Source organism: Lissotriton vulgaris, chromosome 2_1 (assembly GCF_964263255.1).
Source record: "Lissotriton vulgaris chromosome 2_1, aLisVul1.2, whole genome shotgun sequence".
Classification (NCBI taxonomy): domain Eukaryota; kingdom Metazoa; phylum Chordata; class Amphibia; order Caudata; family Salamandridae; genus Lissotriton; species Lissotriton vulgaris.
Window position 1 is genome coordinate 666,547,140 of NC_141687.1, and position 17,508 is coordinate 666,564,647.

At 48.6% G+C, this 17,508-nt stretch overlaps 1 protein-coding gene across 2 annotated transcripts in view; it reads left to right on the forward strand.

Annotated features, from left to right (window-relative positions):
* Positions 1-783: 783 nt before the first annotated feature.
* The window catches only part of EIF3M (eukaryotic translation initiation factor 3 subunit M), a 206,788-nt gene continuing 190,063 nt past the window's right edge, over positions 784-17,508 (forward strand). Inside the window, exon 1 of one of the 2 annotated variants that reach the window (XM_086955849.1) lies at positions 784-941. In XM_086955849.1, coding sequence (XP_086811975.1) covers positions 900-941 — 42 coding nt within the window. In that variant the 5' untranslated portion in view covers positions 784-899. The remainder of the gene's footprint in view (positions 942-17,508) is intronic. The other variant, XM_086955850.1, reaches the window with a different exon arrangement.

Sequence of the window (17,508 nt, forward strand, 5' to 3'; positions counted from 1 at the left end):
TTTCTCTGCTTCTATGTCAACATGTAACGCATAATTCAATATTGTTTGGCCTAACGGGGCTTACATTAGTGGAAAAGTGATCAGAAATGTCACAGTTGCTCCTAATCGGGGCCTCCAAATATTTCTTGCCCTGGACCCCCAAAATCCTTAAAATGACACTTCAGAGCTGCCGATTTAGGCACTGAGAACACTTGTTTTAGTTTCAGCGGCGGCTCAACAGCCTGTCCAAATCATTTAATATCTCCGTGCCTTAAAACAAATGAATGTGTAATACAACTAGTGTTCTTGCAAAGCGCTCCAAAGCTTTCGTATTGCGTACGCGCCAAATAAAACTTCAAATAAATACAAACAAGGGTTTGCGACAGTGTTTTAATCTCCATCTGGTTACATTGAAAGGATCACTTTCCAGTTTTAAGATGGCCGCCATACTGAGAGCTGTAGCGCTAAACAAGCACACACTATAAGACAAGATGCAATTGAAACATCTTGCTGTGTTTCCGTTAGCATTCTAAACGAATTCATCGGAGTTGTTCTGTGACATCGGTATCACATTTTACGATGGTAAAGTTCAAAATTCGATTTTAGGTGTGCTATAGCAATTACATCAAATAAACGAAAATATAAAATAGCATTATTTGCCTTTACGTTATTTTACACGGCAGTTCACATGGTTCGTAGCCTTTGTAAACTCGCTATGGGGTGAGTCTGCGTTATCATTAGTCCATTGTCTATGTCGAGTGAAAACCTTGTCTAGATTGAAAGTGTATGGTATGACAGCAGAGTCAGGCTCTTGAGCTGTGAACCGGAAGTAATACCGTAGAGCCGGTCCACTCTCTTTTCCGCTTTGCTCTCTTTCCAGTGGCGGCGTGCTTCTAAGCAGCCCCTGAAGTGGCAGCGCCATGAGTGTCCCAGCTTTTATCGACGTGACGGAGGAGGATCAGGTGAGAGTCGCACCCGATCCCGGGAACTGACTCCCCCTCGCGCGTTAATCTCCGTTTGTATCCTTGCGTGCATCGCCTACTAGCGTATTTCCTCTCTATATAGACTAGTGCTTGGGTTCCTGTGACACACTACCACTCTTACAGGAGCATTGTTGACATCTGGGCCTTTGACTTTGAACAGAGAATATTTCTGGGCATGTGCCCTGAGTAATCTGACATTTATTATGCCAGTCCCTAGATATACATATCTCCAGTACACTAGTATTCTGATCTGCAAAAAGAAGACTGAAATTTAAGATTGGGTATACATTTAATATCGGGCGATATCAGCAAGAAAAGTAAGAGTAGGGGCCTCTACACTAATGTGCCGTTTTCTGGATGCCAGTATGTTGTAGCAGTGTTATGAAAGTCCAGCAGAAAACAGTTAATGGTAAAGAAAATCGATAATTACACTGATGTGATTATGAGCTTTTTTTTTGTACATTTGGAGTATTGAGAAAAATAAGATGCAGCCCAGACAGCAGAAACAATGCTGGCATATTTTATTTATGGGAGCAAAGAACTAGGGGGCATATTATCAAGGGGGTTTATCTCCGCTTTTTTGGCTTTAAAAGCCAAGAAAGCGGAGATAAAATTATCTCCCTATTACCTAGCTGTCGCTAACACCAGTTAGCGACAGCTAGTAGGAGATAGCGACCATCTTGGGCCCCACTTTGCATGTCAGTGATATTTATCACTAATGACATGCAAAGTGGGCGTGCCAAGATGTTAGCGACTGAAAACAGTCGCTAACATCGCTATCTCCTATTACCAACGTTTGGAGATATTCGCGCTAAGCACGAATATCTCCAAAAGCTAACACCTGCCCTGAGCAGTTCTTAGCCATGTTATCCAATCGGAGGTGGATAACATGGCTAAGAGCATTAGCTCGCTAATGCGTGAATATCGCGGACTTTTCAGCGATATTCATGCATTGCGGCCGATTTTTATCGCATTTGCGATAAACCAAGGTTTATCTGCGATAAAAATCGCCGCAGCTCTGCGTTAATTTTTTCACGCTAACCAAGCAATAGCGATAATTATCGCTATTGCTTGGTAATATGCCCCTTGGAGCGCCAGTAGCAAAAATCATCCCATCCCAAGTTTAACAATAGTAATATGTGCAAAGTTTTCATTTAGAAGAAATACCGCCTGTCTACCCTTGGTGGTAAACATCTGATTTCCCTCAGAAATTCCGGTACTTGAATAAGTTCCCATAAAAGATGGGCTCATACACAATTCATATCCTTTTACATGCGGATGGTATTTTGTTTGATTTAACCCCTTAGGTCTACAAAGACACCTGCAAGAATTATGCACTTATGTGAAAAGTCGCTTTCTAAAGATAAATGTTGCAAACTCTAAAATGCTAGACTTAAGGATGAAGAAGAAAGGTTTCACGTTTAATTGAGACATGGACTACAAAAAAGTGGCGATTGGTAACTATGTTTACTTGGGGGGAGGGAGGGGACACCTTTGCAATCATTCTCTCCCACAAGCTGCACTTTTCCCATGCAGGTGCTCTTGAAAACTTTTACTATCCCATGGGAAAGAGACATTTTAATTATATATTAGAAATATCTAGAGCAAAGATTACTGCATCTTTGACATATGCTCTGAAATATGCTCCGTTCTCTAGCTGGTCTTTTTAAAACTTGCATGAAGGGAAGATTTTAAGGACATTTTGCAGTTTGAGTTCAACTATACCTGTACAGATTCTTAGATTTGAACTTGTTCTTAGCAGCACCTATTTCCAAGAACTTTCAAGTGTAATCTGTTGGGGATATAGGCTCATCCACGCACCTGCTCTTTCGTTAAGGACACACGTCTTTGACTGACTGTTAAGGACACTACTTAATGTAAGTTTGAGAGAAGGACTTCGAGGAAAAATACGTTTTTTATTTTTTAAAATCAGAAATTTGTTTTTTGCACTTGCGTATGTCAAATGTGATCAGGCTGTTCTGGAATCGTAATCTCCAGGCCAGCTATTCCACTTTTTGAAAGTTCAAGTAGTTGATTCTGCAATTTGTAAACTGAGAATTAGGTCTCCGCAACCTTTATTCGTGTACTACATCTCTTCCCAGTACTAAGTGGTGTTGGAAAGCATTTTTTATTCTCTTCTCCGGAATGCTTTAATATAATTACGCATCATGATTTGGAATATTAATCACTCACCCACCTAATGAACAAGTGTTTTTATATCTTGACATTTGTAAAAGTTTTTTTAACCGATAGTTTAGAAAAAAGATGTATTGTTATTTTATACAGCTTGAAATCCATTTATATTATTAACATTTTTAGTTGTTTCATTATGAATGGATGTATTGTGGATCTCTAAGGCGGTCTAAATCAATTTTCTTAACACACCTGAAAATGCTCTCTCTCCCTCTCTAAAAGGCTAATACTTGGCTTTCTGTTTTACCCTACTTCTCTCTTATAGGACTTTTGTTGACATCTGGGCCTTTGACAAGTATAGAGAATACCTAAGGGCCTATGCACTTGCAGTGATCTGACCTTTATTATGCCAGTACTTACACATGCAGATCGCCAACAATAGACTTGTATCCTGATCTGTAATAAGCAGATTAAAATTTAAATTTGGATGTGTATTTAATGTCTGACAACAGCACTAACAAAAGTAAGGGTGCGGGCCCACTAGAGTATTAAATGTGCCGTTTTGTGGATGCCAGTGTGTTGCAGTAGTGTTATGAAAGGCCAGTAAAGAACAGCTAACGGTAAAGAAAATGGGTAATTTCTCTGATATGTCTGAAAGGGCCGTTTTTTTTTACATTTGGAGTTTTGTGGGGGAAAATGGTGCCGTCTAGACAGCAAAAACAATGCTGTCCTATTACATTGATGGGAGGAAAGAACTAAGAGCATCAGTAGCAAACGTTATACAATCCCATGTACAATAATGTGTGCAAAGATTTAATTTATAAGAAATACCTATTGTCTACCTTCCAACATTTAACTTCCTATTATTGGTTATACTATGTATCGGTATAATCATGATTCTTTTGGAAAGGAATGGAATCGCCTTCTGAGTTAACTTAGCAAATGAACCTTAGTATTTTGGGAGAGGTCTTTTATGGCCCTTCTAGGCAAGTCTTTCTGCTGATGCAGCGAAAGTAGGCTGTTTTAAAAAATTTTTTTAGCTTTTCTATGTTATAATTGTTGGTGTATGATGTTTTTATCGGTTAGGAGGAGTGAGGGTGTTTGCTGGATGCTTTGCCCACACGGTGTGGGCAGACATTTTTTTTCTCTCTCCCCAGCATGGTTGGAGGCGCTATTTTGGTTTAGTGTGCACTCTAACTTTCAAGCGGGCGGAGCAGCGGCACTGGAAAGCCGTGGCGCGTACGTGCCAAAGCCAAGCCAGTCTGTGCCTGTTAGCGGCCAGCGCCAGCCACTATGCCCAAATCATGATAAAACCAGGGGACTGTGTCCGATGTATTTCAGAGGCACTTACTGATTTACGTCCTAGGCCAGCCTGTTTATCATGCCTGGATGTAAGTAAGCAATGACATTGTTTCCTTTGTCTGCTCTTCATGTGGATGGGCTATGAAGGATAGCTCTGGTGGCATACAGCTCCCTCAGCATGGTGATGAATTTAAATGGGCTTTTGTGGACTCTCTTCTCAATGTATGCTCGTTGCAGAAACAGGTGGTACAAAAGGGGGTGGTGATGGACGGAGCATCTGAATCAATCAAACACTCACACCCAGTCAAAAGATCTGGGTTTAATCCATCACCGTTCTTTAGCCCACTCTGCCACCCCAGTTCAGACATGGCTATATGCAAATCAGTCTGACCCTGTGCCTCATGGGAGCAGTCCAGCCCGAATACATTGGATGCCAAAGGCAGTGCGGTGTTTGTCTTGTTAGATCTGTCTGCTGCCTTCAGTACAGTTCTTCATTCTGTCTTCCTAGACCGTCTAGCATGGATCGGAGTGAAGAATCTTGGCCTCAGCTGGCTATCCTCCTTTCTAGATAACAGAGAACAGGAGGTTTGGCTGCCCCCTTTTTCCTCTGGCAACAGACCTATCTCTGTTGGGGTTCCGCAGGGCTCCGCCCTTATCCCTAAGTCGTTTAATGTTTTCCTTACCCCACTTGCTCCAATTGTTGAGTTATTAGGTGCTAAGATTGTGTCCTGTGCAGATGACACACAGATTCTCTTCTCCTTTTTGGAGGGAGAGGTTCTGGGCATTGACTCTATTAAATCTTGCCGTACAGCAGTTTTTGCCTGGCTACATCAGAATCAGCTAGTGTGCAATACTGACAAAACCGAACCTCTCTTTTTTGGCATCTCTGCACACTCTGGCTGGTCCTCTTGTTGGCCAGATGATTTCATTTTACCTATGTCCCGTACAGACACAGCCAGGATCTGGAAGTTAGGTTTGACAGGTGCCTATTTTAACCCAGATTAGCGAAGTGACCAGTTTGTGCTTCCGTATATTAAAAGCATTGAAAAAATACGCTTCTTCTCTCCCTTACGGCCAGGAAAACAGTTATCCAGGCTCTCATAAGGTTTCGCCTCGATTACACTAATGCCTTGTATCTCAGCTTGCCATAATATGCCATCCATAGATTACAAGTGGTGCAAAACGCTGCAGCGTGCCTCCTTACTGAAATTACCTAAGAGAGCAAGAATCTCGAGTCTGCACTCTCTGCACTAGCACCCAGTGAGGAAGAGAATTCGATTGAAAGTATTAGTAATGATGTATCAGGCTCTCCACAATATTGGTCCTGGATACCTGGCTTCCCATATTCTTTTCTACAATCCAGCGCGAAACCTACGGTCCACTCATCTGGCTCTGGCCATTGACCAGAGTGCGAGAGTGATAGAGTCAAGGATTAGAGGGTGCTCCTTTTCCTTGTGTGGGCTCTCTTTCTCGCTCGCTCTCTTTCTCGCTCGCTCGCTCTCTTTCTCGCTCGCTCTCTTTCTCGCTCGCTCTCTTTCTCGCTCGCTCTCTTTCTCGCTCGCTCTCTTTCTCGCTCGCTCTCTTTCTCGCTCTCTTTCTCGCTCGCTCTCTTCCCCCTCTCTCTCTTCCCCCTCTCTCTCTTCCCCCTCTCTCTCCTTCCCCTCTCTCTCTTCCCCCTCTCTCTCTCTTCCCCCTCTCTCTCTCTTCCCCCTCTCTCTCTCTTCCCCCTCTCTCTCTCTTCCCCCTCTCTCTCTCTTCCCCCTCTCTCTCTCTTCCCCCTCTCTCTCTCTTCCCCCTCTCTCTCTCTTCCCCCTCTCTCTCTCTTCCCCCTCTCTCTCTCTTCCCCCTCTCTCTCTTCCCCCTCTCTCTCTTCCCCCCTCTCTCTTTCCCCCTCTCTCTCTTTCCCCCTCTCTCTCTTTCCCCCTCTCTCTCTTTCCCCCTCTCTCTCTTTCCCCCTCTCTCTCTTTCCCCCTCTCTCTCTTTCCCCCTCTCTCTCTTTCCCACTCTCTCTCTTTCCCACTCTCTCTCTTTCCCACTCTCTCTCTTTCCCACTCTCTCTTCCCCCTCTCTCTTCCCCCTCTCTCTTCCCCCTCTCTCTTCCCCCTCTCTCTTCCCCCTCTCTCTTCCCCCCCTCTCTCTTCCCCCTCTCTCTTCCCCTCTCTCTCTTCCCCTCTCTCTCTTCCCCTCTCTCTCTTCCCCCCCCTCTCTTCCCCTCTCTCTCTTCCCCCCCTCTCTCTTTCCCCCTCTCTCTTTTCCCCCTCTCTCTTTTCCCCCTCTCTCTCTTCCCCCCTCTCTCTCTTCCCCCCTCTCTCTCTTCCCCCTCTCTCTCTTCCCCCTCTCTCTCTTCCCCCCTCTCTCTCTTCCCCCCTCTCTCTCTTCCCCCCTCTCTCTCTTCCCCCCTCTCTCTCTTCCCCCCTCTCTCTCTTCCCCCCTCTCTCTTCCCCTCTCTCTCTTCCCCTCTCTCTCTTCCCCCCTCTCTCTCTTCCCCCCTCTCTCTCTTCCCCCCTCTCTCTCTTCCCCCCTCTCTCTCTTCCTCCTCTCTCTCTCTTCCTCCTCTCTCTCTCTTCCTCCTCTCTCTCTCTTCCTCCCCTCTCTCTCTTCCCCCCTCTCTCTCTCTTCCCCTCTCTCTTCCCCTCTCTCTCTTCCCCTCTCTCTCTTCCCCTCTCTCTCTTCCCCCTCTCTCTCTTCCCCCCTCTCTCTCTTCCCCCCTCTCTCTCTTCCCCCTCTCTCTCTTCCCCCTCTCTCTCTTCCTCCTCTCTCTCTCTTCCTCCCCTCTCTCTCTTCCTCCCCCTCTCTCTTCCTCCCCCTCTCTCTTCCCCCCCTCTCTCTCTCTCTTCTCTCTTCCCCCTTCCCCTCTCTCTCTTCCCCCTTCCCCTCTCTCTCTTCCCCCCTCTCTCTCTCTCTCTTCCCCCCTCTCTCTCTTCCCCCCTCTCTCTCTTCCCCCCTCTCTCTCTCTCTTCCCCCCTCTCTCTCTCTCTTTCCCCTCTCTCTCTCTCTCTCTTTCCCCCCTCTCTCTCTCTTTCCCCCCTCTCTCTCTCTCTTTCCCCCCCCTCTCTCTCTGTCCCCCCTCTCTCTCTTCCCCCCTCTCTCTCTTCCCCCCTCTCTCTCTTCCCCCCTCTCTCTCTTCCCCTCTCTCTCTTCCCCTCTCTCTCTTCCCCTCTCTCTCTTCCCCTCTCTCTCTTCCCCCCTCTCTCTTTTCCCCCTCTCTCTTTTCCCCCTCTCTCTCTTCCCCCCTCTCTCTCTTCCCCCCTCTCTCTTCCCCCTCTCTCTCTTCCCCCCTCTCTCTCTTCCCCCCTCTCTCTCTTCCCCCTCTCTCTCTTCCTCTCTCTCTTCCCCCCTCTCTCTCTCTTCCCCCCTCTCTCTCTTCCCCTCTCTCTCTTCCCCCCTCTCTCTCTTCCCCCCTCTCTCTCTTCCCCCCTCTCTCTCTTCCCCTCTCTCTTCCTCCTCTCTCTCTCTTCCTCCCCTCTCTCTCTTCCCCCCTCTCTCTCTCTTCCCCCTCTCTCTCTTCCTCTCTCTCTTCCCCTCTCTCTCTTCCCCTCTCTCTTCCTCCTCTCTCTCTCTTCCTCCCCTCTCTCTCTTCCTCCCCTCTCTCTCTTCCTCCCCTCTCTCTCTTCCTCCCCCCTCTCTCTCTCTTCTCTCTTCCCCCTTCCCCTCTCTCTCTTCCCCCCTCTCTCTCTCTCTTCCCCCCTCTCTCTTCCCCCCTCTCTCTCTCTTCCCCCCTCTCTCTCTTCCCCCCCTCTCTCTCTCTCTTTCCCCTCTCTCTCTCTCTCTTCCCCCCTCTCTCTTCCCCCCTCTCTCTCTCTTCCCCCCCTCTCTTCCCCCCTCTCTCTCTTCCCCCCCCTCTCTCTCTCTCTTTCCCCTCTCTCTCTCTCTCTTTCCCCTCTCTCTCTCTCTCTTTCCCCCCTCTCTCTCTCTCTTTCCCCCCCCTCTCTTTCTCTTTCCCCCCCTCTCTCTCTGTCCCCCCTCTCTCTCTCTTTCCCCCCTCTCTCTCTCTCTTTTCCCCCCTCTCTTGTACCGTCGTGCGTGGCTGCTGTCTCGTCTCTGTGTATTGTTGTCCGTGGCTTCGTTCGTGATGTTTTTGGCCGCCATTTTTTCAGGGAGCTGGGGCAGGCGGGTCGCGAGTGCCTGGTGTTGCTTGTTCAGTGTGTGAATGTGCCTATTTTTCTCTGGTGACCTTCGAAATAGGATTTTAGCTAAAGTGATTAAAAGAATACTTTTGCAGTCGTGTATCTGAAAGGGTCTTAGTACAGTTCACTAGTGAGTAAATGTAGTGTGGATGACTTTGAATTAGGAAGAATAAAACTGTCTGCCCTGGCGCGATTCCTGCCAGCAATATTCACATCCTGTTTTTCCAACACTTTCCCCGCAGCAGCTAATTCCATAGTTTAGAATTTAAAATGCCCCTTCTATTGTAAACAAAACACCCTGAATCGGCCTTCCCGCCTTTCACTGTCAAAGGCTCGTTTCTTTCGCCCACGCTTATTTCCGGTAGTTACCGCAATGTTGCACTGTTTGTTTTCTCGATATGAAAACTGGTGATTTGGACTTTTCTTTCTTTCATATGATTTGGGAGGGGGGGGGGGGTGTATTTGGAATTTTAAACTGTGCTGCCTGTAACTTTTCAGTTACTTCAGAGCGCAACGTGGCTGCAGTCAATGGGAAAGCAGGAGAGCGGCAGAGCAGCTGCCCCTTAGAATCTCTGTTGATGAGTGCTTTAGCCGCACTGACCTTTTAGAGCTGCCAAAGTAGATGTGGCCATTATGAGACCCAAGTCCCTGTAGTAACTTTTAAAGTGAAGTGTAGCAAGCCTTCGAGTCCGACCGTTGCAGATTGCTTGTTCAGGATATCATTATCTTGGTCTCAGGTTTTCCCCAAAAATTAAATCTTAATGAATAAAAAATATATAAACATGTGTTCAAGTGTGAGTCACATTTCGTTCCTGCTCACCACAGCACACAGTATGGTTCAGTGGGTCAGCCCACTTCATTCATAAACGGTCTTGCACCGTGGGTGAAACCAGTTGTCCTGATCACGTGTGCACAGCTTCCTGAAATGACGTGCACTTGAGTACCAGAGATATAACGTTCATTCCTTTATTTTATCTTTACTATACCTTCACCATTATTTTTACATACTGAACATTTTTGCAAAAACAATATATTGCACGCCAGACGAGGCCAGAACTCAGTGAGTGAGATTTCAGAAATCTGAACAACCCAAATTACTTCACCCTACATATCTGGGCAGAACGCTTTATTGCCCCTGCCCTCCCAGGATAAACTTGATGATGCACACTTCCCTAAGCCTCGCAAGGACAAAGGTAAAAATTCCAGGGGAATTTACACATGTTGGCAAGAATGTATAGACATGCCATAGTGACACAGTGATGCATTCACCACACTCACCTCGCTGCTAAACATGGCACTGACACACCACTGAGAGAGAGAGAACAAGCATTGGAAATGCAATAGGTCTCGCACCATTAGAGTTAGTGCTTTTAGAATTGTTTATGGGTTTTTTTTGTAAATGTTTAGCATTTTTGTTTCCTGTAGCCAATGGTAAAGTATTACAAATAAAAAAAGCCATAAACATTTCTAAAAGCTCTAACTGAAATGGTCTGAGAACTATTGCACTGTGTGAGGGAGGGTGAGTGAGGGTGAGTGAGGGTGAGTGAGGGTGAGTGAGGGTGAGTGAGGGTGATGGAGTGAGGGTGATGGAGTGAGGGTGATGGAGTGAGGGTGATGGAGTGAGGGTGATGGAGTGAGGGTGATGGAGTGAGGGTGATGGAGTGAGGGTGAGTGGGGGTGAGTGGGGGTGAGTGAGGGTGAGTGAGGGTGATGGAGTGAGGGTGATGGAGTGAGGGTGATGGAGTGAGGGTGAGTGGGGGTGAGTGGGGGTGATGGAGTGAGGGTGAGTGGGGGTGAGTGGGGGTGATGGAGTGAGGGTGAGTGGGGGTGAGTGGGGGTGAGTGGGGGTGATGGAGTGAGGGTGAGTGGGGGTGAGTGAGGGTGAGTGGGGGTGAGTGAGGGTGATGGAGTGAGGGTGATGGAGTGAGGGTGATGGAGTGAGGGTGATGGAGTGAGGGTGATGGAGTGAGGGTGATGGAGTGAGGGTGAGTGGGGGTGAGTGGGGGTGAGTGAGGGTGAGTGAGGGTGATGGAGTGAGTGTGATGGAGTGAGGGTGATGGAGTGAGGGTGATGGAGTGAGGGTGATGGAGTGAGGGTGATGGAGTGAGGGTGATGGAGTGAGGGTGAGTGAGGGTGAGTGGGGGTGAGTGGGGGTGATGGAGTGAGGGTGAGTGAGGGTGATGGAGTGAGGGTGAGTGAGGGTGAGTGGGGGTGAGTGGGGGTGATGGAGTGAGGGTGAGTGAGGGTGATGGAGTGGGGGTGAGTGAGGGTGATGGAGTGAGGGTGATGGAGTGAGGGTGATGGAGTGAGGGTGATGGAGTGAGGGTGATGGAGTGAGGGTGATGGAGTGAGGGTGATGGAGTGAGGGTGATGGAGTGAGGGTGAGTGAGGGTGATGGAGTGAGGGTGAGTGGGGGTGAGTGGGGGTGATGGAGTGAGGGTGAGTGGGGGTGATGGAGTGAGGGTGAGTGGGGGTGAGTGGGGGTGAGTGGGGGTGATGGAGTGAGGGTGAGTGGGGGTGAGTGAGGGTGAGTGAGGGTGATGGAGTGAGGGTGATGGAGTGAGGGTGATGGAGTGAGGGTGATGGAGTGAGGGTGATGGAGTGAGGGTGATGGAGTGAGGGTGATGGAGTGAGGGTGAGTGAGGGTGATGGAGTGAGGGTGAGTGGGGGTTAGTGGGGGTGAGTGAGGGTGAGTGAGGGTGATGGAGTGAGGGTGATGGAGTGAGGGTGATGGAGTGAGGGTGATGGAGTGAGGGTGATGGAGTGAGGGTGATGGAGTGAGGGTGAGTGAGGGTGATGGAGTGGGGGTGAGTGGGGGTGAGTGGGGGTGAGTGGGGGTGAGTGAGGGTGAGTGGGGGTGAGTGAGGGTGATGGAGTGAGGGTGATGGAGTGAGGGTGATGGAGTGAGGGTGATGGAGTGAGGGTGATGGAGTGAGGGTGAGTGAGGGTGATGGAGTGAGGGTGAGTGGGGGTTAGTGGGGGTGAGTGAGGGTGAGTGAGGGTGATGGAGTGAGGGTGATGGAGTGAGGGTGATGGAGTGAGGGTGATGGAGTGAGGGTGATGGAGTGAGGGTGATGGAGTGAGGGTGAGTGAGGGTGATGGAGTGGGGGTGAGTGGGGGTGAGTGGGGGTGAGTGGGGGTGAGTGGGGGTGAGTGAGGGTGAGTGAGGGTGAGTGGGGGTGAGTGGGGGTGAGTGGGGGTGAGTGGGGGTGAGTGGGGGTGAGTGGGGGTGAGTGGGGGTGATGGAGTGAGGGTGATGGAGTGAGGGTGATGGAGTGAGGGTGATGGAGTGAGGGTGATGGAGTGAGGGTGAGTGAGGGTGATGGAGTGAGGGTGAGTGGGGGTTAGTGGGGGTGAGTGAGGGTGAGTGAGGGTGATGGAGTGAGGGTGAGTGAGGGTGATGGAGTGAGGGTGATGGAGTGAGGGTGATGGAGTGAGGGTGATGGAGTGAGGGTGATGGAGTGAGGGTGATGGAGTGAGGGTGATGGAGTGAGGGTGATGGAGTGAGGGTGATGGAGTGAGGGTGATGGAGTGAGGGTGATGGAGTGAGGGTGATGGAGTGAGGGTGATGGAGTGAGGGTGAGTGGGGGTTAGTGGGGGTGAGTGAGGGTGAGTGAGGGTGATGGAGTGAGGGTGAGTGAGGGTGATGGAGTGAGGGTGATGGAGTGAGGGTGATGGAGTGAGGGTGATGGAGTGAGGGTGATGGAGTGAGGGTGATGGAGTGAGGGTGATGGAGTGAGGGTGATGGAGTGAGGGTGATGGAGTGAGGGTGAGTGGGGGTGAGTGGGGGTGAGTGGGGGTGAGTGGGGGTGAGTGAGGGTGAGTGAGGGTGAGTGGGGGTGAGTGGGGGTGAGTGAGGGTGAGTGGGGGTGAGTGAGATGGAGTGAGGGTGATGGAGTGAGGGTGATGGAGTGAGGGTGATGGAGTGAGGGTGATGGAGTGAGGGTGAGTGAGGGTGATGGAGTGAGGGTGAGTGGGGGTGAGTGGGGGTGAGTGGGGGTGAGTGGGGGTGAGTGAGGGTGAGTGAGGGTGAGTGAGGGTGAGTGAGGGTGAGTGAGGGTGAGTGAGGGTGAGGGGTTGAGCGTGAGTAAGGGTGAGGGTGAGGGTGAGTGAGGGTGAGGGTGAGTGAGGGGTTGAGGGTGAGGGGTTGAGGGTGAGGGGTTCCTCTCGGAAAAGCTAGCAAATGCCCCCTGGCCGCATGAGAACGACACAACGCTGTGGCCTCCACAGAGGGTGTTCCATACACACAACCACTTGCTGTAGTGCTTTGTCCACTTGTAACGGAATCTGGAGAAGGCCGGGGGCGAAATGTCAACAGAGGAAAGAAAGCAAACTCAACCTGGGGGCCGGAGCTGGAAGCCATTTTATTATCATAACACCCCTCTTAGCGCTGTATAGACAGATAAGACAGAAACGGGGCTCCAGTTACGAGACGCATGTCTTCAAAATTGCACCCATGACATTTTGTTCTAGTGTTCCTGGTGTTCGGTTCGTCTTACTCGGTGCTGTGATTGGACCATCGAGGCGGATATCCGGTGGCTGCAGGCGGAAGTGTGTTTCTTGCGGAGCCGGTGCAGAGAGGGATAGTATTTGCCGCACAATAGAGTGATCGACTGCCTGCAGGAACCGCAGCAGCATGTCCTTCCCAGCACCGGTCAGCAAGCCTTCATGTCCAGACAACCCTCGGCTATTTTTCGACGTGGAGGTCGGCGGGGAGCCTGGTGAGGCAATGTTTAGCCACGGAGAGTGGGAGGTGGATGAAAGGAGTTTACAGCGCCCGCCAGTTGCACGCGGTCTATGTCTCGCTGACCCTTTACAAGGAGTCATGCAATCCATTAAAGCATTAACTCCATCTAGACCTTACATGTGAGCTGCATTGAGTTAGTTGTTTTTCCTTTAAGGGAATTTAGTATGGCATTTCTTGTGAATCCCTTCCTGACCGACCCATTAAATATCTTAAGGTTTTGTAAGGGGTTCGTCGCCCCATCCGTTCACCCGCGTGGCTGGCTGCATGGTAACGCCTGTGGCCTAAAGCTTGTAATAGGTAACACGCTTTTACACATTTTACTTAGGAAAGCTGGGGTAATAATCGCAATGTGGCAACTATTTGTTTTTTATTTAGTAGCGTATATCGCGCCATGTACGGCACATTTCCTCCGTACGGGGGCTTTTGTATCGCATACTGCCCTGCTCCGTCTGTTACGACCCTGCGGCGAATCGGGCTACACCCGACCGTTGAGTAACTATGGCGATGGGTGAAGCGCTGTAAAAGGAGGTAATTCGAGAAAAAAAAGAGAACGCTCATTGTTAGAAAACAAACCCTGATTAAAATAGGATAAACAACAAATAAGGGCCACCAGGCACAGCGATTTATTTAGGGCAGGTGGGCATAAATCCGCGCCATTCTCATTACACTGCCTGCTCACCTTCACCGTCAGGGAATGCAGGCTGGGAAATTGCTGCCAGAAGAGTGATGTGTTTTGGGTTACACGCAACCATGACTTTGTGGACACCGCTGCCCTTCCAATCTGAGTGACGCACGTGGCCGCGTCCATGAATGTCACGTCAGACTTGCACGACTGCCCCTGCTGCACCACGAGCTCTTGGTTTATTGAGTCACGTCGAAGATATAATTTTCTGTGCTGTTGTTTAAACCTGACCCAGGAGGGGGGAGGGGGGAGGAGAAATGCGACATGGCGGGGAGGGGGCGGAGCGGGGGAGAGGGTGTGTGTGTTAGGAGGGCATTACACAAAGGCACCGGAAACAGGATCGATAATTGAACCTCCGAGAGCAGGTCTGTGCAGGGGAAGCTGCCTCGGGCTGGGGGTGCTAGGGGGAGGGGGCGCGGGGCAGATGGCTTTCATCTGTAGTCTGCACACGTGTTCCTTCAGAACCGAAAGCAGCGTCAGGAGGAAGAGCCCGCGTGGTTTCACTTTCAGGCTCCGCCGACCGGAGGGTGCAACGCCCGGGAGATGCCCCGGGTTCGGTGAGGCGCAACCAGGAAGCCGGGAAAAGGGAGCCAGGAAGTAGGAAACCGAGGATCCGGCGAGGGCAGAGACAAGAGGAAATCAGGGGACGATCGGGGTGCAAGGGAAATCGGAACCCCGGCAGGAGAAGATCAGGAGCTAGGAAAAGATCGGGAGGCGGAGAGTTGAGGCAGGCATGGGAGGAGAGGAGGAGGGGGGAGGAGAGTAGGGGAGGCACGGCCTAGCGGCCGTGCAATCAAGTAGTGAGGGGGCGGAGTTGTGGGAAGGCTGAGAGAGTAGGCGGCTGGGTGCATGTGCGCGCGCATTTAAGCTCAATGCGCATGCGCATTGAGCTTAAATTTATCGTGCACTGCAAGGAATCGCCACGATTCCTTGCAGTGTGGATAAAGAGCGGATAAGTGCCAATACTCTCGCCTTGCTCGATGCGCATGCGCATCGACAGGCGAGACCTAAAAACCACAGACCTTACGAGGGCACCATTCGCACATTACTCAGGCGCCGTGACACACGGGCACACCCCAACATGATGCCATCTGCATGAAACGCCAGCATGGCGGGGGAGATCGTGGCCTTACTGCTGGCCCTGTCGGGCTGGGTGCTGGTCTGCTCCACGCTGCCCACCAACTACTGGAAGTGTGTGGCTCTGTGTGTGTGTGTGTGTGTGTGTGTGTGTGGCATTTGCTAGAGATTAAGCTATTGGCATTGTAAATGACAGTGCCATTTATTTTCAAAACCAACATAAATAAAAATGTTGTCATTTACAATGCCAATAGCTCTAACTTTTTCTAAGGCGAAACCGTTGCATTGTAAATTCTTGTACTATTTGGTTAAGCACTCCATGAGTGCCCGTGTTTACCATTTCTTTCTTGTGTTCAGCCAACCTCCTCGGCACTCCTTATTGCACTCTCCCACGTGTGCTTCTCCTTTTGCCTGCTTGTTGCTCTCTCTTCTATGTGCTGTCCCTTACCTCCCCCGTGTTGCGCTCACCCTCTTGTGTTGCTGCTGTTCCCCACCGCACCACCATCTGGCTTTATTTTTGTTTTATTGTTCACCTGCAAAGAAAAGTTTTTTGTGCTACTTTTAATGTAAATTTTAAAATGCACAGATCCATCTTGGATCTGTTTAATGTAGAAAAAGAAAAGACGCCGCTGCCATTTCGTATGTGCGTGCATGTGTTTGCCTGAAGACGATGATGCATGTCATCACACGTACACTCTCTTATAAAATGACCCAACTCTGTCATCACAATTTTTTTTCCTTTTGGGTATGCTATGCAACATCAAGAAAAAATTGTTTTGCTGATGGTGTACAGGATCGATAAGAGACATTGACAAAGTCAGTAGGTCCAAAAGGGTTTATTTAACCTTCCAAGTAGGCTGTCTGTCGTTTTGGGACGGTGAATAAATCGAACTGTGTCAGCCACATCATGCCATGTCAAGGGTCTGGAATTCCTATCCTCGACACCCAGGACACATTGTTTGGGGTCAAGGACGAGTTTCCATACATATTTTGTTCACTGTTCAAATAGGAGAAAAACTTATGGCTGTCAGTTTACAGTACCACAGTGTGGTTCTTTGAAAGATTACTGCTTCTCACTAAAGGTAAGATTTGAATCCATATGTCTAAGTTGTTTAGGCATGCATGTATTATTTAATCATTAAGTGTTTAGTACTAGGGAAAGTGCTCTAAGGAAATGTAAGGAGTTGTAAGCTCAGGTTGCATCACTGACGTGGTCCCAGTATAAAGATGTTTACATGTGTTTCTACCTATAAAGCTTCATGATTATATGGCTATACACGAAGAAGCACAAAAGGAAGAATGTAAAATGTTTGCTTTCAAAATTTAATGTACACAAAAATGCAACTTGAAAAAAACGTTTTGCCGTCCTAATGTGCAGATTTTGATACCATTTCTCTGAGGCATCATGCAGTAAAACATATTTGGGGCATGCCAATATTGAAAAAAGATGAATAATGGAAAATTGGATTTAAACCATTGTGGGTACCATACAAATAAATTAGGGACCCAATATTCCAAGTCACATACAAGCATCGTTTAGGTATTTTAAAAATGTGTTGCCCATCAGCTCCTATACAATGTATTAACGTTGATGTTTTTTCAGGTGTTAAAGTGAGGACACGGTCTTTTCAGTAATTACATGAATATTGTATTCTATTTAGGCCATCTTCAGTTAGATTCTCCTGGAGTTAGCAAGAAGAAAGGTGGTAGAGTTATATTCTGCTAGTTTGAGAAAGGTGGATAATTGGAGAAATATTACATAAGTAAACGTAAGCATGAAGTGTGCAATAAGAAATAACCATAAAGGCAAACAAGAAACATGAAGACAAACCAACAAAAAGATTGAGTGTAAGTCCTTCACTCCGGTATCATTTGAGATACTGGAAAAATCATTTTGTAAGAAAGTAATGTGATTTTATTTTCAAGTAGAGATTGATGGTAATGTGTTGGGAAGCCCTCTGCCTGTGTTCACGAACAGTAAGGAGGTTGTATACGCGCTTTATCTAAAAGTAGAGCTGTTAAAAGGAGCTGAAGAATCCGTTTTGATGAAAGTCACATTTCTATGCCTGCGAACAAGAGCTGCCTAGAAAAATGCAATGATGAGGCGGGACAGTTGCTGCACATCGGAAGCTTATCAATGCAGATGAAGAGGATACACAGTGAAGACATTGTTTGATACACACATGCTAGCAAGTGGGCTTTACAGAAAAAAATTCACCGCTGGGAGCAAAAGAGTATACTGGCTGTGCTCTCCCTCACTGCTCACTGTGCAACGACAATTAGGAGTGTGCCATCGAGATTCAGGTCACACGCTGCAGGAATCACTCAAGCTCAGGTCATTTTGAGATGTCAGACAGTTAATGATGTCTGACATCAAAGCCTACTTTAGTGAAAGCATAGAATTGAAAGAATAGGAAAGTGTAACATTGTGTAGGTAGAGATTAGATCTTTGCGAAACACAAGGAGCCTGGTTAGCCT